Source organism: Ambystoma mexicanum, chromosome 5q, assembly GCF_040938575.1.
Source record: "Ambystoma mexicanum isolate Mex_15411 chromosome 5q, UKY_AmexF1_1, whole genome shotgun sequence".
Taxonomy (NCBI): Eukaryota; Metazoa; Chordata; class Amphibia; order Caudata; family Ambystomatidae; genus Ambystoma; species Ambystoma mexicanum.
This window is the reverse complement of record NC_090933.1, coordinates 1241397594-1241423410: the sequence shown is the minus strand read 5'-3', so window position 1 is coordinate 1241423410 and position 25817 is coordinate 1241397594. Positions and strand designations below refer to the sequence as shown.

Here is a 25817-nt window from a genome sequence, read left to right as displayed (position 1 = left end):
CAGCGCCAAGAGTAATTTGTTAATGGCTTGTCCCCTTATGTAATGGCACAGACCTACTACAGAATTCTGGCATGGAATGCTGCGCAGAGCAACGGTAGTGGTAATGTTTAATTCAAAGCCTTGCATCTATCACTTTTTTATTTTCCTACACTCAATTACATTCGTGTTACTATCAACCATATCTTTTTACTTGTACTCGAGTAGTTAATGCAGCAAAATAAATACTTTGAATTTAATTTGTAAGGTCCCCCAGTCAGATGATGCACCTTCAGAAATCTGTGTTCAAGCAACATCTGTCATTTATTGTTTGATATAGTTAACCATTTTATTAAGCATGATGCGAAAAACCGCTATATTACCACAAAAGATAAACCTGCTTTAAATTGCAGAAAGCAAAACTGGGATTTTAGGTTTGAGAAAATAGTTGTAGGCAGCCAGCTTAATCAAGCTCACTTATAGTAGGTGTGAATGGCCCTCCATCTCCCTGGTCATTTCATGGTTGTGGGGCATACATTTCTAGTTCTATATATTTCTAGAGCACCAACGCCCATAGGCATCCAGGTGCTACATCATTAATTAGGGCATGAAAACAAATCCTGGCCGACCTCCTTAAGTTCAGCCTCTCAGAATGATATCTGGCCGGTCAAGTGGCACAGCGAGTACAGCGCTCGCTTTGACATCCGTGCAGAGCCTGCTAACGCAGGTTCGAATCCCAGCGGGGCCAAACTCAGCCTTTCATCCTTCCGAGGTCGATAAATGAGCACCACACACCGTGGGTAATAATAAGCAGCGCTCAGATACCCGAGGGTTTGTAGCGCTATATAAATGCCAAATTATTATTATCTCTGAAGTTGCTACCGGAAATGCTAGTACTTGCTAAAGGTGTCGCCCTTCACAAGACATTCCTTAACAGTCATTTAAAAAAATGTTTAAGTGCTACGATTTACATTACAACCTTTTCACTTAAACATTATTAATATTTACATTTATAAAGCATGCAAAAACCCTCGGGCATCGAGGTGCTGTTACAATCCAGTTACATACACATACAGGTCAGGACGTACAGATGGTAGGTTTAGTTGAACAGACAAGTTTTGATGCTTTGCTCAAGGCCCAGTATGATGGTTCAGCTCTTAGGCCGGGTGGTAAAGTGTTCCATTGCCTGGCTGCCACCGTTGGGAAGCTTGAGCTGCCCCCATGCACTTGGTGGAACCTTGGTTGGGTGAATCGGTGGGTGTAGGCCCATTTTACAGGCCTGGAGGACTGGGCTTTTTTGAATTTCTATGACTGGTATGGAGGCGCGGAGTTGGAGAGGCATCCGAGTAATGGATAATGTTTTGAACATGATTCTTTCATTAATTAAGGGAATCAATTAAAAACATTATTACAATTAATGTCTATAGTGCGTGAACCAATACATCTTAATACAACACTATAAAACATACCAATTTAAGAAAGACATTCTTAAAATTATATTAAAGTAACCATCTTTCCACTTGTCTCCATGCATGATTAGCTGCCTGAATAATAACCCACGAATAAAGACTGTAGATGTTGGACCAACATTGGTTTCCTTGTAAGTCTGCAATAGAGCACACACATGTCATGTAGGTCTTCCAATGTATCTCCCCCAGTTTTAAATATTAAGAGAGGAGAGGTCTAATAGATTCACATGTTTTCCCACACTATCTACAGATGGGTTTATCTCTAGGTATACATTTTCTAGCTCCCATCACTAAAGACGATGGGAGCAGATTACTCCTAAACTTCATCCCAAAATATTTCAATCTTTTTTTCTTGAAACAAAATCTAGTATGTCAAAGGTGCCAAATATGGGAAGGATTGCATTAGTGATCTTTTCACCTCTATGAATTCAATATTTTGAATTCTATCCCACTCGTATGCTTTCTTTTTTTGAGGCATTCTTGCACATAGTTATATTTTCTGCTAGATGCATATTCCAACCGATATACTCATGAAATTCTTTGCACGACATCAACTAGTGCCTCCATTACCAAATCGTATTATGGGGTCTTTTGCCACCTTTCCCTATAGCAACACATTTTTTCACCATCAGTATCTTGAATAACAAGACTCTTCTTTCCACTAATACAAGTTATAAGTGATACCAGACCCAGTTCCATATGTGGGGCCTCCATAGGTAAACTTTGAGGCACCCCTAAAGTACTTTTAAAAATTTTACCCTCACTTTTTTTCAACCATTTCAATTCCTTTTCGTTAATACAATTCAAGGCCATACAAAATACTAGGCACATTGCTTGTATTCTAAACCTGACGCATACCGTCCACTGAATAACCCCCACTCGTATGGGTAAAGCTTGGTCCCAATGTATTCACTGTTTTAGTGTGGAGGTATTGTTTGAATTGATTCACAGAACAGGTAGAAGTCAATAGCGCTCCTAAGAACTCATAGGATTGTAGCGTCGCTATGACCTCGCCTTCAATTTTCCTTTTTATTTCCTATTACCATGATCTTTGTTTTGGTTCTATTCGTTTCAAGACCATTTTCTTTGGAGAACAAGTGCAATGCAGTAAGTGAGCGTGTAATCCTATCGGATTAACGTCTAGCAGTGTCGTAGGCATACATTAGCCACGATATGGGATTGTGACCGATTCTGTGTTGGAAATTGTTGCAATTATGCATGGCAGTACCCAAGTCAGTCACGTACAAGTTGTATAGCATGGGCGCAAGGGCACACTCCTGCTTCAACCCTGTCACAGCTAACAAATTTGGACAGGAGGCTAGATTGATTTAGGTGCACAGCTAATTAAGTGCCTTCATAAAATTTCAGGATCAAATTCAGTATCCCTGGATCTAGGCCCCACCTATAAAACTTCTCCCATAGACGACCACAATTGACATAATCAAATGCCTTTGTATAGTCTATAAAGGCGATGTATAGATTCCTAGCTTTCTTGGGTGTGGCGGATCAGATATTGCAAAAACCAAATGTGTGCTCATGCCCCAGCGAAATCCAGACTGCTGGCATGAACAAATCGTATGAGTGGCCCATTGCAGTAAGTTTTCCCGAAGGAGGGTGCAAAATGGCTTTCCAGGTGACTTGAGCATGGCCAACAGCCTATAATTTGCAGGGTTCTCCTGGTCTCCTCTTCTAAATCGCAACTATTAACGATTTCTTCCAGGAGCTCGGGATGATGCCCTTTGCGATAATCTTGTGGTATAAGGCCCACAGCAGTTTAACACAGAGGTAGGGGGCACTTTTTATTACAAGATGGATATGTTTGAAAATGCACGTCTTTTAGGCATATAATTAAGGAGTATGAGCCCATTCCAGTCAGTTCCCTTCAGTCAACAGTGCCAACGTCCGGTCATCTTTGGGGTAATCACTCAAGCTTAAGTGTAAATGCTTAATGAAATATTTATCCAGACACTAAAATGCACCCTAGCAGCTAAACGTCTACATAATCCGTGTAAGTAATTGTCAGTTCAGTTTGTGGTGACTCGTGATAGTCCAATCATTGGAAATTGAAAAGCCCTGCAATGGTATGGGCATAGGGTCACGTTCACTCTTATATTTTAATTTTATAAACCCTATTTATTCAATGGTCCGATATCCAGAACAATCGATAAGTGACTCAATCATGATATTAAGCATATCATATGAAAACGGTTACAATGCAAGTTACGGGTAAGCAATATCAAGGCATACAGTACTGTGTTCCAGAGTGTGTTCCAGTTCAATACAGTCTAAACGGAGCACAAATGTCTTTAGGGCGGCATGTGGAGGACACTGAAAAAACAAATTTCTCTTCATTCATTGACATAGGTTAGTTCACGTAGCTATTCTTCAAGACTAGGAGCATGCTTAGATTTCCAACATTTTAGAATGCATCTTTTTGCAACTGCGCAGGCAACATTAAAAAAATCTTCTAGTCTCTGGGGATTTACCAATATCCCCAAACAGATATTTGAGTGGGGTGAGGAAGGGTGGAATCTCCACCATGTCGTCCAAAGCCTCGGCCACATTGCCCCAAAATGTCGTGATCAGGGGGGCATGACCAATACATGTGGAATCGGTGCACCTGGGGGTCCCCACACTTTAAACAGTCTCCTGTATGGTCCGGGGTGAAATTAGCAATTTTAGCAGGAGTGTAATCCAGTTGTTTAAGCATCTTAAATCGGTTCAGGTGCAGCCCCGCATTCAGGGATACAGACTTGTCAGTTGGCAACATTTGCTCTATTTCTCGTCCCCTATTGGGAGTCCCATTTGACCCTGCCAGACATTTTATAGCATTGCAAGGCGGTAGATGTGTATCACCCCATACAGCGTGGTTACCCCACAGCGTGTGCCATCTTTTGCCACCAAAACCCTGATACAATTGTGCGTTTCTGTTGGGAATGAGGGCCATCTTTTCTGAAAGGCCACCCGCATTTGTTGGTATTGAAGGACTCCGAGTTGGCCTTCCCCTAGAGTATTACTGAATTTGGTCCGGGGTACAAATTGCCCATTTGGATACATGTCGCCCATTTTCATTTGTCCTGAGTGGTCCCAGGATTTCTGTAACATCTTGTCGTATGAGGGGGAAATGCCTGGATAGTTCCAAAGGGGAACTTCCTGACTGTAGGGGTTATCTATTACAATCTTCCCCAAAAATTCTGGCCCAAGTGTGAACTTTTGTGCTCACGGGGTCAAAGGTGCACAAGTCCCTGTACCGTTCACTAAATATGACCGACTGGAGCTCTGTGGGGGACGCACCATATCTCTCCAGGGGTATATGTACTTTTGCATCTCCAGTCCTGTACCAGTAACTAGCAAATTGGGCCTGTGATGTCAAATAGTAAAGTTCAAAGTCTGGGGCTGCATAGCCCCCATATACATATGGTTCAGATAGTTTCTGCCAACTAATTCTCGCCACCCCTGTGTTCCAGACAAACATTGAGGCTAATGATTTCAGTTGAGTGAAAAACGCTTGGCCAGGCCATATGGGGACATTGCTAAAGAAATACAATAGCTTCGGGAGAACCACCATTGTTATTGTTATTGTTATTTTGCACTTATATAGCGCCTTATATACCATTGGTATGGTCTGAAGGCGCTGGTAGGTTGAACGCCCTTGGGAACCGAAGTTCAGATCAGTAGAGAGAGAAGGGAGAGTCAAAAGGTGCCTGTGTACACCGGATATGTGTGCAGCTCGTGCGGTACACGTGTAATAGCTGGTTCTTATCGGTAGGTGTGGTGGTTGAGAGATCAGGAGAATGTGTTCGTTCTGGCAGGATTCATCCGGAACGGATGTGGCTGCGTTAGGCCTGGGGAAAACGCCTGGCTGAGGGTGTGAGACCAGCAGTGTTTACATAGAATGATGTGGAGTAAGCGGCGGATGTTCGTATGAGAACAGTTATACCGAATGGTGTCATAGTATCCCTGTGTTCTAGTTGAGTGGTGATGTAAAGGAGAGAGTAAGCGTGGGGTGTGGTATGAATGGTTATATGCTCTTTCAGTGTGCAAACTTCAAATGCAACTTTCCCAGATAGGGTACTGGGCGAACTTCTAAGTTCTATTTTCCACAGAGAGGCTACTAGGCAAACCTTTAAGTACATTTTTCCATACAGAGGCTATTGGGAGCATTTCTAAACTCAATTCATCAGCGATGCTACTGGGCACACTTCTAAGTGTAACTCTTGCAGAAGTTATTGGGTACACTTCTAAATGCAATTTTCGCACAGCGTCTACTGGGCACATTTCTAAATTCAATTTTCCAGAGAGGTTATTGGCGAACTTCTAAATGCAACTTTCCAGAGTGTCTATTGGATACACTTCTATAATCAACTTTCACAGATGCTATTGGTAGCACTTCTAAATGTAGTTTTCACAGCGTGGCTAATGGGCACACATCAATGCAGCTTTCACAGAGGATATTGGGCGCATATCTAAATTCAGTTTTCCACAGAGAGGCTATTGGGCGCACTATTAAAATCCATTTTCATCGAGGCTATTCTTCAATAGGGCTAACTGCCCATACAATGAGGGTGAAGTCCCTCTTTTAGCAGATCATCTGAAGACTGCGCAAGCAGCAACAAGAAAACCACATAAGGACCATGGCGGAAGGAACAGTCTGCCTCAGTGAAGTAAGGCAAGAAAGAGTGAAGCAAGAATCCCCTCCTTGCCCAACCCACTCCAAGGGGTCACACCGGCTCGAGCGGCAATCAGATCCACGGACCAAGCTGCAGGGAGATGCCGCCATTGGAGCCACTGCGATTCCCCATTCCCTGTATATGACCAGTCCAGACACAGGAAGGGTGGGCCGGTGCCATATCAAAGTGCCCCGCAGACTCTCGTGGATCGGTAATGCGCACAGGCCCCTTTGCTGATGAAAAACCAATGCTCCACTCCACTTTCTTCAGCCATGTTAGTGCTCCGCTCCACTCCGCTCTTTTCAGCCATGTCCCGCGTTCCCCACCTGGAGAAGCCGGCGAAGCAGACCCATCCGCAACCAGGAAACAGTGGCCTGACACCAGAAAAGCGGAGGGTCGGGTCTATCAACTCCCTCCCCGTCAAACCACGCCACACAGAAGCCGCTGCCACCAGGCCATAAGGGAGCCTTGCTCCCCAAGCCCGATACCAAAGAGGAAACCGGATGGCATATCAACCCTCACCCGCCAGCAAAAATGCACCAAAGTAGGTAACAACAGGCTGGATGGAGGCCCCTCCTCCAACGCCTGACTGCCCGACATAGAAAGGGCAGCCGGCAGGGCACACCAAACCCTTACCCCGCCAAGTGCCAGAAAGCAATCCTTACAGACGTGGCAGCAAACGGCCGGACGGGGGCCCAGTCTCCCAGTGCCTGACCCGGAAAAGGCAGCGATGCCGGCATACTCCAGAGAAGCCGGCCTCCTCTCCCGCACCGCCAGGACAGCCTCCGCAGACCACCTTGTTGGGGAGGAAGACTAGCAAACCCCTCACCCACAAGACATAATCCAAAGTCCAAGAGCCGGAGGCTGAATGTGCGGCGTCCAATAACAACCACGCAGCAGGACCCCAAGCCACGCAGGGTATCTGTGCCAGACAGACCCGCTCAACTGGACTCCAAGCCCCACATGGGGCCCGGGAGCCCTTACCTCCCGCAGGAGATGCCACCATGGAAGGTGCTGCATCGTTGCTCCCCAGAGCCCAGCTCCAGTAAGAACCAGTCCCTGTCGGAGACGGGAGAAAAAGAACTGGGGATTATGGGTACGTAGGAGGTATATACCTCCAAGAAGAAAGAAAAAAAAAAGTTCCTGCGTGGGAGGTGGAGCCTCATAGATGAGTACTGTGATGAAGAAGAGGGACGTGGGGGTAATGTGGGGAACCCAGCCTCGCCATTAAAGGGCCAAGGAAGCCTTGTCTGGGAGTTTACTGCAGGTGCTTCTTCTGGTAGAGCACATATGGGATTTGGCATCTGCATGCTAACCTTTTCTCGCTCATATTTCCTCTTGATCATCGATGGGACCCTCTCTCAATGACTTCCTCCCTTTCCCTATTCCCCTTCTAATGCACACCTTCATCCCTTCTCGCATCCTAACTTGTAACTTTCCACTCTCCTCTTTGCACCATGGTGCCTATAAATGCAAAATGCAAAGAACAGCAGTAAACGCCAGAACCATTGGAGTTGCCAGTGCTTTTTATTTAATTTTGCTCTGTCACTTTAATTAAACAGATTGAAGACCACTAGATGTCGCCGTGTGCTCAATATAAATTGATTTGCAGTAAAAGAACGTGCGTGGTGTTTGACTTGCATTATTAAATCACTTTTGCATTTCAAACCGGATTTAAAGACAAGATTCGAATTCAATATCATTTTGTAGCCGCTACTTCATGATTTTAAATTCAAAATTATTTTTAAAACGAGGCATACACGTCGGAGTAGGTGAATGAGAATGCACATTTAACCGCGAGAGAACTACATTTCCCAGCGTACTATGCGTACCGGTTTAAGGCGAGGTACTCGACGCTGGCTTTAATTTTTACTCTTTGGCGATTGTGTCGTCCTGTGGTAACCGACCGCCTACTAGCTGTAATCCTAACGGTGTTTTGTGGGGAGTTGGCGAAGGCCAGGCCGGAGCGCTTGAATCATTTCCAGGTCAAAGGTCTTCCGAGACTCATGCCTTGAGCCTTTGACTGCGGCGTTTTCGCGCTCGCCTTGCTGCCGGCTTTTGCTGTGTTATGGGACCGAGGGCAGTGATATGTTCAAGCATACGGTGCCTCTGTTTTTCAGGATTTGTTATATTAAAAGGCGCTGTCCCGGCTAGGCCGTACCCCCCCATTCGGAAAAGTTTGTGGCTATATTCAACTATAAATCACAATGTGTCTTCGAATAACTCCAGGTATTGGACCATTTCATTACACTTTTTTTTCAGTGCTTAGTCTTTCCATTTTTTTTTTTCCATAAGTGGTTACTCTGTTGTCCCTTACTACTTTATTCCACATGTTTGTAATTAAAATGGTTGACTCTTAATTTAATTTGCATTAAAATGCATGTGGTCAAGTCCTTTACAGGAGAGTAACGAAATGTGGAGTGGAATTTGGTTGCGTTTATGATTTTAAAATCAAAGCCAGATTTGAAACCAAACGTGTACAATTAAACACAGTGGTGACAAAAATCAAAGGGCATTACCTCCACGTCGACTCTTACTGTTCCCAGCATTTATCAATGAGGTCTCCCCACCTCCACACAAGAACCTCTTTCTACTTCTAATCTCATCAGACCCCACCCCCACCACCGGGCATAACCGCACCTTGCCCAAGACCTAACAGTGCGGCGACTGTTTTCTTATGCCCCCCCCCCGCCACTTCGGCATAGCCAGGGGGTGGGGGGAGGGGTATTGTCTTTCTCGCCACCTCGAGGGTGCCTTGCAGAGCAGGGGCCTGCTTGGGTTGGCTGGAGTGCTCTGGGGAGTCCCTGCTTATGAGGGCCACCTATTGAGTTCGGACAAGATGCCGGGTCCCTCCTACCTCCGCCGGCATAGCCGGGGGTTGTGGTCGAGCTAGTTCGTTGGGGGTTTAGTCTGTGGGGCATAGCAGAGCGGCTTGCCCTCCAGGTCTGCATATGGCCCGGGGTGGGCTAACCCTGGGTGGAGGTAAGTGACAGCGGGGGGCGTGATCTTTGCTTGATTGTGCACCTGGCCTCTCAGACACAGTTTGGGGTTGCCTTGGCGACCTGCCCTTCCCTCGGTTGCTGATCTATTGTGTGCAGGCTCTGGTTGTCCTGTTGCCTTCCTCTTCTGTGGCTGCTCCTCTGTGCTTGTGGGCCTGGGCTTGTGTTTGTTGGTGCTGACGCCATGGTGAAGCGCTCCTCCAAATCTCGCCATGTGGAGCCTTGCTCTCCTTCCTATTCTTCTTCTTCCTGTTCCCCTCCCCCTCCTAAGAGGCAGAGGAGGTGTAGGGTGCCAGAGGACCAGCTTCTGTGTTTTCTGGAGAGCCCTATAGGAGGAGGGGATTCAGCATCATCGTGGCAGGGGGGTGTCCCCTTCCTCATGCTCAGACGCTGCAGCCTGGGCAATTCCCAGAGGTCGATCGATTTCTAGGGCAGATACCTGGAGGCCATGGTGGATGTTTTTCAGGTGTCTCATTATATGGGGTTTCTGGACTCTGCGCCCAGTCTACTCTGGTTGGAGGGTTTCAGCCCCCTCTGCTCCAGTTTAAGCACACTCTCAAGAAGGGTCTCCCGCTTCCCTCTGAAATGAAGACTGAGATTCTGAGGGAACGGCTTGAGTGGTCCCCCAGGTTGCTTACCAAGCTGAATCCCTTGCAGGGGGGAGGAGATGGCTGTGCTGCGGGTCGTTCTGGTGGATATCATTTCCATTTGCGTGGGAAGGCCGTCCTTAGCTTTGGACGATTCTCTTCGGGACCCCACGGATCGTAAAGTGGAGGCCTTTTTGAGGAAGGCTTGTGGTGGGGCTAATTTGGCTTTGCGGACTGCCCCTTAGGCCTTGTACATGGCGGAAGGTGCCCATGGGATTCGGAATTCCACCCTGTAGGCGGCAGGGGAGGGCTTGGATACTGCACCCCTTCTACATGCTGTCAAGTCACAGGTGGACTTTTTGTCTGACTTGGCATGTGATGGTGTGAAGGTGGTCGCCATGTCCATGGGTTCCATCGTGGGAGGTCGTTGGCACGTTCTTACCGGGGATTGGAAGACTGACGCCCGACAGAAGTCTACTGCTATGAAGATTCCCTTTGAAGGACAGATGCTGTTTGGGGATTCCCTAGAGGACAAGGTCCTCAAGGCGGGCAAACAAACTGGCCAGCTGCCCCTGCCCTCGGGGTTGGCCTCCCCCGTGGGCAGATGTCTTGACGCCAAGCCTGTCGAGGGCCGTGGGACATTCTTTTGGAAGCAATGGTTCCGGCTCCTGGGGCGTGCCTGGGTCAATAGTCAGGTGAGATTGGGGTACAAGTTGGAATTGGTCTCCCCTATTGTTCCGTCTTGTCTGATCCGGACACCCCTGCCCATTTTTTGGGTGAACTAATGTATATGATCTGGTGGAGGGATGCATGTCTCGATGTGTATGGTAATACTGATAAACATGTAACTATGGATGAATGAGTGGGTAAATATGGTAGGACGGGGATAGATATGACTGTGAATATGGGTGGATGGTGTTGCAGCAAGGAAAAGTCAAGAAAGGTGGTGTCTGGTTTAGTTAAGATGACCACCAAACATCTCTGGGGATATGGTTTAAATCCAATCACAGATTGACAATTGTCATAATCTGATGCAAAGTAAAAAGATGATTTAGTGCCCTGGTCCTCCATCCCTCCTACTCCCTCTTTAACCCCCAGGTTTTTTGGGTAATTTCACAGGGTTTAGGAGTAAGTCTTTTGAAATCATTGAACCCCGGAAATAGTACACCTCTCTTCACCCTTAGTTTGGATGGTGCATGGCTGTTCCAGGCCTTCACCTGGCATCCAAGCTCGTCTTCATCATGTACAGGCTGGCATAAGCCTAATGGTTTTGGGGCCTTCCATGCCAAAGAATATATTAATACATCAGAGCCTCGTAAGCGATCATGGAACCAGACTGTTCAATCCTCTCCAGCTGGTGTAACGGGCTACTAAGTTGCCTTTTTCTCACAGGCACAACATTTTGCAAAATGTGCTTGCAAGCCTCATTGCGAGCAGCCCTGCCTCACTGGGATCTCTCTGAGGCCAAGTTTTAGTCGAAGATCTGCAGACTGCTTGAGAGTTTTCCCTCCTAGTCTAGTTCCCCTTTGTACATATTCCCCTCCTGCTTTGGTTGTTTACGGGCAGTATTGTGGGGTACACAGATGAGGCTAGCGATGCACTTAGGTGTCTGGGGAATCCATCATTTATCTCCTCTGGGGCTTGCATCGTGGTCCCCAGCCACCATGGTTTCTGTAGCCCCATCGTCCAGGCTTAAACATGGTGCCACATGGAGCAGACAGATAAGTGTGTGAATGTGGTTATATTGGGGGGGATGGGAGATTATTTTGAACTGATGTTTCGTAATGGACTCCAGTCGTTAAGTTGTCAGTCACTCATAGTATTCCCTTCTATTCTGCCGTTAAAAGAAAACACTTCTTTCCATAGTCCTGAATTGTAGTGAAGTCAGTGCCTTCTAATGTTCCTGCATTGCATCGACATACTACCTCCTCCTGCTACAACTGTACACAAAATACAACAAATAAAAATCTGGGCATATGCCAATAATATGATCTGGGTCTCCACTACTGTTGGAATGGATTTTTAAACTCTGGCCTGGTGGACTGATGTTTAGGAGGCCACCCTTGTTTTTTACATTAAAAAAAGTATTGTATTGAGTTTTACATTACAAACCGCCCACTCCTACCCCGCCGGCCCTCCCAGGGTACATCGGGCTTTCTAGTGCATTCACTGCCCATCATTAGATTCATGGTCAAGGAGGTTTTCAAGCTGTTCATGGCCTGTGTTCAGAGGGAATTGCGGGTCTCCGCATCCTTTCAGGTCGGCTGAGGCATGGGCCCCCAGGCCCCCCGGAGCTTTTCAAAAGTTCCCTATTAATTGCCAACAACACTTTTCTCTGTGAGTCAGGACAGGCCGCTAATCCCGGCAGGATCCTTCAGTGCGCCTATGCCATAGAATGTAGCTGCCGATCTCATGTGAGGCGATCAGTAAAGTCTTCTTCGAGGGGATTGGGTCCTCCGACGTATTCCATATCTATGACATGTAATCACCACAGCTGTGCTGCTTCGGAAACTTTTTTCGGCTCCTGCGTCGATGACGTCGATGCGCCGTCGCGCCGTCGTCGAGGGCCTCCTCCGACGTCATCCGATGTGATAAGTAGGACGCACGACGTCCGTAGCCTCAGTTCCGTTTTTTCCGCGAACGTGTTGCTTCGTGAATCTCGGTTAACGCCTTGACTCTTTGGAGTTCTGTTCTTCTCGGTTCTTCGAACCTGTTCGTTTTGTGAAAATCCTTCGTGTGAAGATGTCTTCTACTTCGTCTTCGACCCCGCGTCCGGGTTTCAAGAAGTGCGGGGAGTGTGGGTCCAAGATGTCGGTGACTGACTCGCACAACGCCTGCCTCTGGTGCCTCGGGGAGGCCCACGACACGGATGACTGTATCGACTGCCAGTCGCTCACGTCCAAAGCCTTACGCGAACGTAAGAAGTTGTCGGTAGGTCGGGTGTCCAAGCCCAGGAAGTCGAAGACTGCGGGGCTTTCGACGGATGATTCGAGGGGTGACTCTCCGCGTCATCGTCGGAAGTCTCGTGGGTCTCCTTCTAGGAGTCGGTCTCGCCATTCCTCAGCCTCTTCGAGGCATTCTCGGAAGCGCCGACACTGGTCGTCTTCCAGGTCCTCTTCGGAGGACTCTGCCCGGCACGTCGCTTACCCCACCAGCCGTGCGACGCCGGAGGAATGGGCTTCCTTCGGGAAGAAAATGCTGGCGATTCTTGAGTCGCAGGGTACTAAGCCGTCCGCGCCCCTGAGTGGGGTCGGTCGTGAGAGGTCGAGAGACACCGCTCGCAAGAGTGGTAGGCACGAGTCACGGGAGAGGTCCCGTTCGGACAAGGAGACTCGTTCTCGACATACCCGTTCCAGGTCCCGGTCCTCGACGCGTTCGAGACCGCATGCACCTGTGAGGTCTTCGAGGAAGACATCGACGTCTGAGGCGTCAAGGGCGTCGACAGGCTTTCTCGAGGCTCCGAGGAAGTCGTCAAAGCCGTCGACGCTCAGGTCGTCGAGGGACACGCTCGGGGCTCCGGCTTCGAGGGCTGTGTCGACACCGCCGATGCTGGAGGCGCTGCATCTGACGTCGACGACGATCCTCTCGGCGCCGATGCCGGTTCTCTCGACGCCGATTCGCTCGACGCCATCGACGCCTTTCGTGTCGGAGGTACCCCGTGGCACGGGAGAACCCCCTAGGAAGGCTCTGGTTAAGAGCAAGCACTCTCGGGTGCCTTCTTTTCGCCCCCTGGACTATATTTCAGAGGCGGATGAGGATTCTGATGGCCTGGTTCCTAGTCAGGTTCCAGATGAAATTGTCTCGGGCCATAGTCAGTTTGACGATTTGAGAAAGTCGCTGCATGATGCCAGTGGACTGGACACCTCTCCGGAGGTGGAGTTTTGTAGGCCTGAGCCTGGCTCTCATGACGATTCCTCGTACCAGCGCCTTATGGCTAGCGTTTCTGAGTACTTGGGATGGTCTGCTCCCCCAGGGGAGTTTGTGCAGGATGATCTGACGGACATCCTTGATGTTGGTCCCCCAACTGATCCGGTACTGCCGTTCCATATGGCTTTACAGAGAAGGGTGGCGGCGGCTTGGACTGCTCCGGAGAGTCTCCCGGCAGTGGGCAGATCCTTGTCGCGAAAATACCGTCCAGCCAATAGCGAGCCCTGCTACTTGACCAGGCACCCCACTCCAGAGAGTTTGGTGGTGCAGGCGGCCACGGCCCGGCAAAGCGGGCGTCGTACCCTACCATCCCTCCTCATAGGGACGACAAACGTTTTGATGGCTGGGCGAAGAAAGTGTTTTCTTCTGGTGGTATGGCGCTTCAGGCGGCCAACTCCATTTGTGCCTTGTCTCGTTTCACACACACTCTGTGGAACTGTGTTGCATTAGCGGCTGAACATATTCCCGAAGGGGACGAACGGGATGGTTTCCTTGCTGTGTCTAGGATGGTAAGGATGCCATGTGTGAGTCCGTTCAGTCGGGTTTGGACTTAGCTGAATGCGTCAGTAGGTCCATGGCGGCGAGCACCGTAATACGCAGGTTTGCCTGGTTGCGTAAGTCGGAGTTTGCTCCTGATGTGCAGTCCCGGCTCCTCAACATGCCCTTTGACGGTGAACACCTTTTTGGCAGCAAGGCTGACGAGAGCCTTGAGAGGTTGCAGACCTCAAAAGCTGCAACGAAGTCGTCGGGCGCTGCAGTTCGCCAACCTCCGCCTTTTCGTCCTAGGGGACAGCAGTGGAGAGGTGGTTCCTTTCGCTATTACTCCTTCAGTAAAGCGAGAGGAGCTGGCAGTCAGAGGCCAACGCAGGGGTACCAGAGGTGGACGACAGGGTACCCGTGGTGCCAAGGCCGCTCGGGCAGTTGCCTCTTTGCCCTCAGGTAACGCCGCAGCCGCTCCCATTCAGTCATGAGGCCATGTCCCATGGTTCGCCGGTTGGGGGAAGGCTGGCGCAGCATCTTGTAGAGTGGCAAGCCATTACTTCAGATGTGTGGGTTCTGGAGATCATAACCCACGGCTACGGTCTTCCCTTTCGGCACAGGCCTCGCGACAATCCACCGGGGAACCTCTCTTTGCAGAGTCCGGATCCGCTCCTTGCGCAGGAAATTCAAGCCCTGCTGGAGAAAGGCGCCATAGAACTGGTGCCTGTAGCGGAGAGGAACAAGGGATGGTATTCCCCTTATTTTTTGATTTCGAAGAAAGACTGGGGATCGAGACCCATCATGGACTTGCGCGGTTTGAACAAACTCCTCAGGAAGGACAAGTTTAAGATGGTTACTCTCTCTCAAGTCCTCCAGGCCCTTCAGCTTCAGGACTGGTTGGTGTCACTCGACCTCAAGGATGCTTAATTCCATGTGCCGATCCATCCCAAGCACAAGAAGTACCTGAGGTTTGCGGTTGGCGACTCGCACTTTCAGTTTCGGGTCCTGCCGTTCGGATTGACCTCCGCCCGAGGGTTTTCACCAAGCTCATGGTGGTGGTGGTGGCAGCGCATCTCAGGCAAGGGGGGATTCACGTCTACCCCTACCTGGACGATTGGTTGATCAGGGGGAGCTCTCCCGAGCAAGTCCTGGATCATCTGTCCGTCACCTGCCACTCCCTTCACAGGCTGGGCTTCTCCCTCAATTTAAAGAAGTCCCATTTGACGCCAACACAGCGGCTCCAGTACATTGGAGCAGTGCTCGACACTTCCCTGGGGCAGTGTTTTCCTCCCCAGGTGAGGGCTCTTCACATTCAGCAGATGGTGCACAAGTTTCAGCATGCCCAGACGCTCCCAGTGTTCGAGTTCTTGAGGTTGCTCGGCCTCATGGCATCCTGCATTCTTCTGGTGCCAGAGGCTCGCCTGCGGAGATCTTTGCAGTGGGCGCTCAAGACGCAATGGTCGCAGTCCTCCGGCAGGATGTCGGACCCGGTTCAGGTGCCGCCCTCGGTCGCCCGGGACCTTCTGTGGTGGGCCGTCGAAGGCAACTTGATGAAGGGGGCTCCATTTTGGCTTCCCTGGCCGGAGGTGACGATCGTGACGGATGCATCCCTCACGGGTTGGGGAGCTCATGCCAACGGGCTGACAGTCAGCGGTCGTTGGTCTCCGTCGGAGTCCAGACTCCATATCAATCTGTTGGAGCTGAGGGCCGTCAGGCTAGCCCTGAAGGCTTTTCTGCCGACCGTGCGAGGAAAGAGTGTCCTGATGCTGACGGACAACACAGTGGCCATGCACTACCTCAACAAAAAGGGGGGGGCAGGGTCACTTCCTCTGTGCAGGGAGGCGATGCAGCTCGAGTTCTGGGCCATCCAGCAGGAAGTTTCGATCTCGGCAGTTCATCTGGCCGGAGACGAAAACGTGACGGCGGACGCTCTGAGCAGGCAGAGCACGATCTCTCACGAGTGGGAATTGGCTCAGGAGATTCTCCTGGAGATCTTCGCCCTTTGGGGGACCCATCAAGTGGATCTCTTCGCCTCCAGTGTCAACCGGAAGTGCGAAAGGTTTTGCTCGTGGGAATATCCTCCAAAAGGAGCCTTAGGAGACGCGTTCGTGGTGGAGTGGTCATTCCCGCTGCTGTACGCATTTCCTCCAGTCCCCGTCATCCCGCAAGTGCTGCAGAGGTTACGGAAGTTCGGTTCCCGGATGATCCTCATTGCTCCGGCGTGGGCTCGGAGGACGTGGTACCCGGACCTTCTCGACTTGTCCATCTGCCATCCGCGTCGTCTTCCCTACCGAGACGATATGCTCTCACGGGAGGGGGGGGTCAGGTTCTCCATCCAGAGGTCAGATCCCTCAACCTTCACGCTTGGCTTCTGAAAGGTTGAGGTATAGGGATTGGGACCTCCCTGAAGATGTGATGGAGGTGTTGCTTTCGGCCCGAAGGCCAGCAACAAAGTCTCTGTGCCGTTGGCGTAAGTTCTGCGATTGGTGCAGAGTTCAGAATGTGGATCCTTTTGCATGTGACATCCCCATGGTTCTGTCCTTTTTACTTTCTTTGGCCCACAGGGGCTTGCAAGTGGGTACCATTAAAGGTTACCTGGCAGTGCTGTCCATCTTTAAGCGCTCGTCTGAAGAGTGTTCTTACTTTAAAATCACTTTAATTTCACAGTTTCTGAAAGGGCTCACTAATGTGTTCCCTCCGTCACCTTTCCTGGTGCCCGGGTGGGATTTAAACCTTGTTCTTAAGTTTCTTATGGGTGCTCCGTTTGAGCCTTTACATTCTTGCCCTTTGAGGCTGTTAACTCTGAAAACTGTGTTTTTAGTTGCGGTTACTCCCGCTCGCAGAGTGAGTGAGTTACAGGCACTTTCAGTTAAGCCACCCTTAACTGTATTTCACAAGGACAGGGTTGTCCTTAGAGTTCGTCCTTCTTTTCTTCCGAAGGTAGTGACGGAATTTCATTTGGCCCAGAAGGTTGTTCTTCCGGCATTCTATCCTCCTCCGCATCCTGGTAAGGAAGAGGAGAGGCTCCATAGGCTTGATCCTAGGAGAGCTTTAAGCTTTTATGTTTCACGCATGTCCCGGGTCAGAGTGGACGATCAACTCTTTATTGGTTACGCTGGAAAGCTTTTGGGGCAAGCTGTGACGAAACAGACTGTCTCGCTGGATTATTTTGGCCATCTCGGAGTGCTACCGCTTGGCGGGTAAGGACCCACCAGCTGGCTTGCGGGCCCATTCTACCAGGGGTATGGCTGCGTCTACTGCCCTGCAGAGGGGTGTTCCTATTCGCAACATCTGTGATGCAGCCACCTGGGCTTCAGTACATACATTTGTACGTCACTATTCCCTCGATTCCATCCGAGCACAGGATCTGGCCTTTGGCAAGGTGGTCCTTTGCTCTGCTATTTGATTGGCTATTCTAAATTTTAATTCTAAATTCTTTCCCTCCTCCTTGCTCTGGTACTGCTTTGGGAGTCTGTCATAGATATGGAATACGTCGGAGGACCCAATCCCCTCGAAGAACAAGTTACTTTCTTACCTGGTAACGTTCTTTCGATGGGATGGTCCGACGTATTCCATATCGCTCCCGCCCTGCCTTCCCTGCTACAGAATTTCTTTTGCGATTGCAGCTTACGTTCCGCAAGGCTTTGTGTCTGACTGGCAGTTGACTAGTGTCACACATTCTGGGGGAAAAAACTACAACTGAGGCTACGGGTGTCGTGCGTCCTACTTATCACATCGGATGACGTCGGACGAGGCCCTCGACGACGGTGCATCGACGTCATCGACGCAGGACGCAGACGCCGAAAAACGTTTCCGAAGCAGCACAGCTGTGGTGATTACATGTCATAGATATGGAATACGTCTTCGGACCATCCCATCGAAAGAACGTTACCAGGTAAGAAAGTAACTTGTTCTTCTGCACTCTCCTAACTCCCACCCCTACCACCTCCCAACTGAACCCTGCCAAAAATAGATTCACCATACTCCACCTCGTCTGCATTTATATCTGTAAACCCGGGGCACTGTTGCATCTCTTCCTGTGTTCCAGTCAGGGTGCCAAACATTTCCTGGGTGAGTGCATTTTAGGCTGTTACATCCTCGCTCCCTTCCCTCGGACCCCTGAGCACTGACCTGTGCCAGACCACCTTCTCCACCATTGCCCACCTTTGCAATCGCACTACCATGCATCAACACTAGGGCCAGCTGCAGACTTGAGGCCATCCCTATTCTACGCCTTGCCAGCACGCATATGACGTCTTTCGATTTTGTCAAGTGTGCAGTGCGCTATCCCCGCTCTGTTCTCCTTCTCCCTTGGGGGAACAGGCCCAATAGATATGCCTCAGGGGCCAGTCGTGTATTTCCAGCCCTCCTCTGGCCACCTGTTTTAATCACTGGACAGGTCCAGAACATGTGCAGCATTCCAGCCCCTTCCCCACTGCATCTAGGGCAACCCTGTCCAGGCTCACCCTGAATCTGCGATATCCTGTGCAGGGTCATGTATGCACAGTGTGTCAGGTACAGTTGTGCAAGTGTGAATCTAGAATTCCTGGAGACTCGCTTTGTATAAAGGAGAACCCTTGACCACTCTGCATAGGTCCTCCTGCCATCCCCTTCGCACTGGCAGGTTTATCCCTCTACCCCCACATTGACCCAGTAGTTACTCGTATAAACAAGACACCACATGCCCCCCTTCAGACATGACATACATATTGTCTCTAACGCCTGGTCATTCTGGATCACAGCCCGCACCGCAGGCCACCTCTATGGTAGCATCCGGACCAGGGTCCTATACATCAAAAATTGCCCTTTATGGACACCACATTCTCGGGTCAGCGTCTCAGTCCATTAGTTGCCCTTCCTGCAGCAGGTCACCCTCTGTGACAACTCCACTGTTCTCCCAATGCTTCCTAATGTCCTTTGCCACCACCGGGCATCTTCCCACTGCCGTTATCAAGGGAATATTTGGGGAGTAGAGATCGTTAACACCCATTAATTTCCAAGCTCTTCGCCACAACTTCCTCCCAAGGGCTAACGGGTGTGGCCCCACCTCATCTACCCAAAGTATCTCCTTCAAATAGTATGGTTCCGTGCAAGGTTGCTGGAGTTGCGTATCCAGCAAGGCCTAATCTGCCAGGCAGTCGAACTGCAATTTCCCTGCCGCATAATATAACTTGGGCACTTTGATTCCCCATTCAAATAGTCCCTTTGTAGTGTGCTTGGCGCGATTCTATTCTTCCCTCCCCACAGGAATTCCCTAGTGATTCTTTCCGCTCACCTAAAGAACTACCCTGGTAATGGGATATTCACTAGGTGATGCAATACTCAGAGGAGCGCCACCATCTCCATCAGGGCCACGTTGCCAGCCATCAACAATGGCAACTTCCTCCAGAACGCCATCAACCTTTTGAGGCCTTCCATTGCCGCCTGCATGTTCCGCTCAGGTGTGGTAGTAAGGCCATGCCAGATATTTATCTCGAAGTATCTGAACGTTTTCAGGGCCCACTGCACCCCCAGCTCTGGCAGCGGACCTCTTCCGTACCCTCTCTGGTCACCCAGTTGAAACAAACCCTTCTCCCGACTGATGCTTATCCCCGAGAACTCAGCAAACCTATCCAGTATATACGGGAGGTTGTCCTAGGTAAAGCAGCATGTCGTCCGCGTAGAGCAATATGACCTGCTGAGCGCACTTCACTTCTATCCCTGCATCAGTGTTTCTGGTCCGCAAAACAGCGCTCAACTGCCAATATAAACATGGGGTCAGAGGGCACCCCCATTTTGTTCCTTTTCTCAGTTCCCAGCTCCCTGATGAGATTCACTGTCCGTATCCTTGCCATTTGAGCTGTGTAAACTATTCGCACCCATCTTAGGAAACACGGCCCAATACCAAAGCGCCCCAGTGTTTCGTACAGCCAATCCCACGTCACTGAATCGAACGCCTTAAGCGTCTAGGGAGGCCACCGCACAGTCCTCTTGCATTTGATTAGTACAATTGATTATATGGTGCAATCGTCGCAGATTCCAGGATGTATTCCTGCCCGGGACATACCCTGTCTCCATGTACTAGTAAACCTATCACTCTTTGAAGTCTATTCGCTAGTGCCGCAGTAAGAATCTTAGTCCAAATTTCTCATGGAAAGAGGTCTATAGGAGCCACGCTCCAACGGGGGGGCTCCCCGGTTTTCAGAATATGTATTATTATTGATTCGTAAACTTGTGGCAACCTCCCCCTCTCATATGCCTCCTCCAGCAATTCCAATAATCTTGGTGCCAATACCTCTGAATATTCTTTTTTATTTTTTAAATATATTTTATTAAGTTTTACATATATATTGTGACATACATAGTCCTTGTGCATCATTTTATTTTCAGTTAGGCTCCCTTTCCTGTCCCTCCCTCGGTTCCCTCACTAACCTCAACTTTGAACGGTAATTGTCACTGGGTCATAGTTCTTGTAATTGCATTTCAAGGGGATTGTGTCCTCCGACGTATTCCACATCTTTGACATTGATTACCACAGCTGTGCTGCTTCGGAAAACTTTATCGGCGTAGGCGTCCTGCGTCGATGACATCGATATGCCCCTTCGAGGACCTCCTCCGACGGTCGACGTCACCGGATGTTCTATGTAGGACGCCCGTAGCCTCAGTTCCATTTTTTCCGTGAACGCGTTCGCTTCGAAATCTCGTCGCGCCTCGTTTCTTTTTTGTTGAATCGGTTCTGCTATTGTTACGAGAAAGATGGCAATTTTCGAATCGCAGGGCACCGTTCCGTCCGCGTCTTCGAGTGAAGCCAACAGGGAACGTGCTAGAGCCACCGCTCACAAGCCTTCGGACTCGGGCAATCAGCGTGGTCATCGGGAACAGTCAAGGTCCCCATCGGACAAGGATGATTGCCACAGTGCCCGCTCCAGGTCCCGGTCCTTGACGCCGTCGAGGCCATTGGAGCTTGTGAAGCCTTTGAAGAAGGCATCGTCGACGCCATGTCCATTGAGGGACTTGCTTGAGGCTCTGGCTCCGAGAAGGTCATCGGCGCCGAGGCCGTTGAAGGACGCTCGAGACTACGGCCTCAAAGCTGTTGTCCAAGTCATCAGCGCCTCGGTCGACGCCACTCCCATCGGCTCCCTCAACGCCTTTTGAGGAAAATTTGCCAGAGGTGCCCAGGAGAGCTGTGGAAGCTCTGAGAAAGGCGCTCAGCTGTGGCTGTGTGGCCTATATTTGACCCATTCTCTGTTCCACCTCCCAACCTTGGAGTACATTTCAGAGGTAGAGGAAGGGTCTGATGAAGAAGGGGTTGTACCTCCTGAGATTCCTGATGACCTGTTGTCTGGTCATAGCCAATTGGAAGACCTTCGTCAATCTTTACATGACGCAAGTGGTCTTGATAGCTCCCCGGAGGTTGAGTTTGGCAGGCCTGAGCCTGGCACACATGCTGACTCCTTGCACAGGCACCTCATTTAGAGGGTGACGGAGTATCTGGGGTGGTCTGCTCCGCCAGTGGATTTTGTGCAGGATGACCTGACGGATATCTTGGACCAAGGTCCACCCAGTGACCCGGTGTTGCCATTTCATATGGCCTTAAAAAGAAGGGTGGCGGCGGCTTGGTTTGCTCCGGAAAGTCTCCCAGCAGTAAATAAGTCGTTGCTGAAAAAATACTGCCCAGCCAGTGGTGACCCCTGCTACTTCTCTACGCATCCTACTCTGGAGAGTTTGGTGGTGCAGGCGGCTACGGGCCCAACAAAGCAGGCTGCGTATCCTACAATCTCTCCTGATAGGGAAGACAAACGCTTTGATGGTTGGGCGAAGAAGGCCTTTTCTTATGGGGGTATGGCTTTAAAGGCAGCCAACTCCGTTTGTGCCCTTGCAAGATTCACACACACTGTGGAATTGTCTCGTTGGCGGCTGAACATATTCCCTAAGGGGAGGAACGGGATGGTTTTCTTGCCCTCGTTCAGAATGGCAAGGATGCCATGTGTGAAACCGTTCAGTTGGGTCTGGACGTGGCAGACTGTCAGCCGGTCCATGGCGGCGAGCACCGTGATGTGCAGATTTGCTTGGTTGTGGAAGTCGGGGTTTGCTCCTGATGTACAGTTCTGGCTTCTCAACATGCCCTTTGATGGTGTCACATCTTTTTGGCAGCAAGGCTGACAAGAGCCTTGAGAGGTTGCAGACCTCCAAAACTGCAGCGAAGTCCTTGAGCACTGCAGTGGGTCAACCTCTGCCTTTTCGGCCTAGGGGACAGCAATGGAGGGGAGGCTCCTTTCGAGACTACTCTTCCTTTGGTAGATCGAGGGGAGCTGCCAGTCAAAGGGGCCACTGTAGGAGTACCAGAGGTGGAAAGCAGGGTACTCGAGCTGCCAAAAAGAAGCTTGCCTCCTTGCCCTCTGGCACTGCCGGAGCCGCTCAGTCATGAGGCCATGTCCCATGGTTCACCAATGGGGGGGGGGGGGCTGGTGCAGCATCTTGTAGAATGGCGTGCCATTACTTCAGATGTGTGGGTTCTGGAGATCATAGCCCACGGCTACTGTCTTCCTTTCCGGCAGAGGCCTCGCGACAATCTACCGGGGAAGCTCTTTGAAGCGTCCGGATCCGCTCCTTGCACAGGAAATCCTATCCCTGCTAGAGAAAGGTGCCATAGAACTGGTCCATATACATAAGAGGGTCAATTCAACAGACAACAGTTCTTCTCATCCCATGTAACTTATCAAAAATACATTTTATTAAATAATTCATAAAGCATGTTAAAGAAATCAACATTTAAAAGGCATTTTACAAAAACGTCTGGCGAAAAAAAGACAGACAAAACAATGGCACACATGGACCTATTACATCAATAATCGCAAATTTCTGTATCCCAAAATCGATCAGAATTGGATACCCCTGTATGAACTTGATACACCAACTAGGAGTACATTGTATGTTTACAATATGCTACAACAAAGAACCCCTTCCCCCAAGTCTAAAAACTAGTCTTGGGAAGATGCCTCAACAGGTTTCAGTTCTCATCGATGGGTGTGGAACTTTCATCAGGAGCATTTTCAATTAGGTCACTTCAATATTCATTTTCAATATAAACTCTGTATAAAAAACCAAAACTCCAATTCTGAAGTGGTTATCCAGCTTCTCCAGCATGGGGGTCTGGCATGGATTCACATGCTCATGAATATTCCCCGTCGTCAGGCTGGGAATCCTCGGTAAAGAAAAATCAGTATCAGTTTTGTTTCTGATCTGTCCTTCGTAGTAGTAACCAATCACTGATCTCTGCGTCATACTGACCACAGCCAATGACTGCCATCTCCCTAAGCCCCGCCTCTGGCAGCCATCTGCAGATTTTTACCGCACGTTCAAGTGTTGGGATCCTCGTGCTATTGCTCTCGAGCTTTAGTGCTTTTTTCGTGCTTTTCTTTTTTTCGGTCAAAAGAGCCTCAAGCTCCACCGTTTCTTTATCCGATCAACGGGGACCCGTGTCGGATTCTTCTACGCCCCTCAAGGGTGAAGATTTCGTCAAGCCACGCTTTTGGAGGACTCCAGAAGTTTCTCAGGCCCATCTCGATCATGGCCCAGGAGAAGGGAAGCTCGACGCCCAGAAAGCTGTTCAGGGTCTGCCCTGGATGCCAGCTTCAGAATGTCTTTAAGGAGGACGAACACTCCCTTTGCCTCTACTGCCTGCATGAGGACAAGACGCACGTGGAGGAGGACTGTGCGTTTTGCGGCAATACGTCGGAGCGGACCATGAAGGACCGCCATCCGAGTCTCGCCAACTGGCTGGAAGGGAAGAGCCCGTCAGGCGAGAAGAAGTCGTCCGAGCGGTCTTCTAAGACCTTTGAGGGCGCCGCGGCGACGGGGTCCAACAGAAGGCCAAGCACCGCGAGTCCGCTGGCACCGGGAGCGCCGAACGGTCTGGCTCTACGGGCGCCAGGCAGGGCGCATCCTCCTCGGCGACATCAATCACGAGCCAACGCTCTGGCTCGGGTAAGAGGAAGGCTGAGCACCCGGCGAAGCTCCTGGAGAGACCCCGGTCAAGCTCGAAGGCCCCATCGGAGGGGGAGCGAGGCGGTGACCCTCCCTCCCAAGGAGAAGGCGGTGAGCGCACCGAAGGTGGTAAAAGCCTTAATCCACCCGGCCAAGGCCTCTATCGAGACAGTCGCGGCGGCCCTGGCGCAGCCTGTGGAGGCTACACCAGTGGTGGCAACCTCGGGGCCCAGAGTCTCCCTGCCACCGCGGAGGGAGTCCTCTTTCATGCCCATCGACAGGACCCCCGTGAAACCTCCGACGGAGAAGAAAAAGGGGGGGGCAGGAGGTCATCGGGGATTCGGCCTCAACCTCTGAGGAGGAGCTGATCGAAGTCTTAAGCCGCGGCGTTGGCGTGGAAGAAGACCAGCCCTTCGGGAGGGACCCCGACGTAGGAGACGACGAGAACGTCGAGGGTGCCGATGGGGCTCCTGACCGCCCGTCGGACTCCCCTCAACCAGTGCCGCAAGACAACTCGGCGGCCATTTTGTTGGCTATACAGTCCTTATGCTCGGAGATAAGGACGAGATTGCCGTTACCACCAACGGAGGAACCTCTCCCGACGGGGGACCCGGAGCCAGGCACTTCTGGGAGCCGCCCTCCTAAGAGAAGGATTCATCCTCCACCTCCTTTTCAACCATCGCGCCCTGCTCAGCCCTCCTCCACGACCCGTGGGGATGATATGGGGACTGACACGGCCACGATGGGCACAGACGACAAGGTTTACGACGAGGATCTCCCGTCGTCACCTCCTCCCCGGGCCTCCCCGCCCGACGAGATTGGATCGTTTCATGCCATGATCGCCAGGGCATCCGAGCTTTTCCAGCTCTGCCCGGAAGAGAAGGAAGGTTTCCTTTATCAACGGCGCGAGACCAAGAGGAAGACGGTCCTCGCTGTACCTCTACTGGACGATATCTGGGATGAGAGTCTCGCCCTCCTCAAGAACCCATCCACAACGCCTGCGAGAAGGGATCTGTCTGAGAAGTACCGGGTCCCGGACGCGGCCCCCTTTTGCCTTCGGGCACAGCCGACCCCGGACTCGGTCGTCTCCGCGGCAGCCAGGAAGAAAGCAGGAGGGGCCTCGGCCTCTACGTCAACCTCCCCGCCGGACGGCGAGGGAAAGAAATTGGACAGGATGGGACGCAGAGTCATCTCATCAGCAGCGACGACGATTAAGGCTGCCAACGCCTTGGCATCGTAGCCCGCTACGACAGGGAGTTCTGGTACAAGATCGCCCCCCTGCTGGACTTCTTACCAGACGACAAGAAGGTGGAGGCCCTAGAGATCTTGCAGGAAGGAGAAGTGGCGTCGGACCACGCCATCACGATAGCGACAGACATCGCGGACACTGGATTTCGCCAGTTGGGCAACGGCGTGTGCCTTAGACGGCGTGGATGGCTCAAGGCAACTGACTTCCGTCAGGACGTGCAGACCAGAGTCTTGGACATGCCGTTCGACGGGAGCAACCTGTTTGGGAAGACAGTGGACGATTCCCTACAAGCCATCAAGACTGACACGGACCGGGCTCTTGGTGTTCTCCAGCAATGACGGCCGCCCTTTTGGAGCGGCGGAGGCAAGCAGGGTGCCTCAAAAGTTTCCGGCAGCGGATTTTCCACCTATCGTCAAGCGGCCCGTTCGTCGTCACAGGAAGCCTACGGGGGACGAGGCAAGTCGGGCGGACCCCGCCGTCGTCGCCAAGGAGGA

The 25817-nt window shown here is 50.8% G+C and overlaps 1 protein-coding gene across 2 annotated transcripts in view; it reads left to right on the top strand.

Annotated features, from left to right (window-relative positions):
• Positions 1-25817, top strand: part of TOP1MT (DNA topoisomerase I mitochondrial) — a 1647637-nt gene that overhangs the window by 137635 nt on the left and 1484185 nt on the right. Inside the window, exon 1 of one of the 2 annotated variants that reach the window (XM_069621750.1) lies at positions 8087-8344. The exons of the other annotated variant lie outside the window; for it this stretch is intronic. Within the exon in view, the coding sequence (XP_069477851.1) occupies positions 8184-8344 (161 nt within the window). The 5' untranslated portion in view covers positions 8087-8183. Of the gene's footprint in view, positions 1-8086; positions 8345-25817 lie in introns of those variants that run through there. 2 annotated transcript variants of the gene reach the window in all.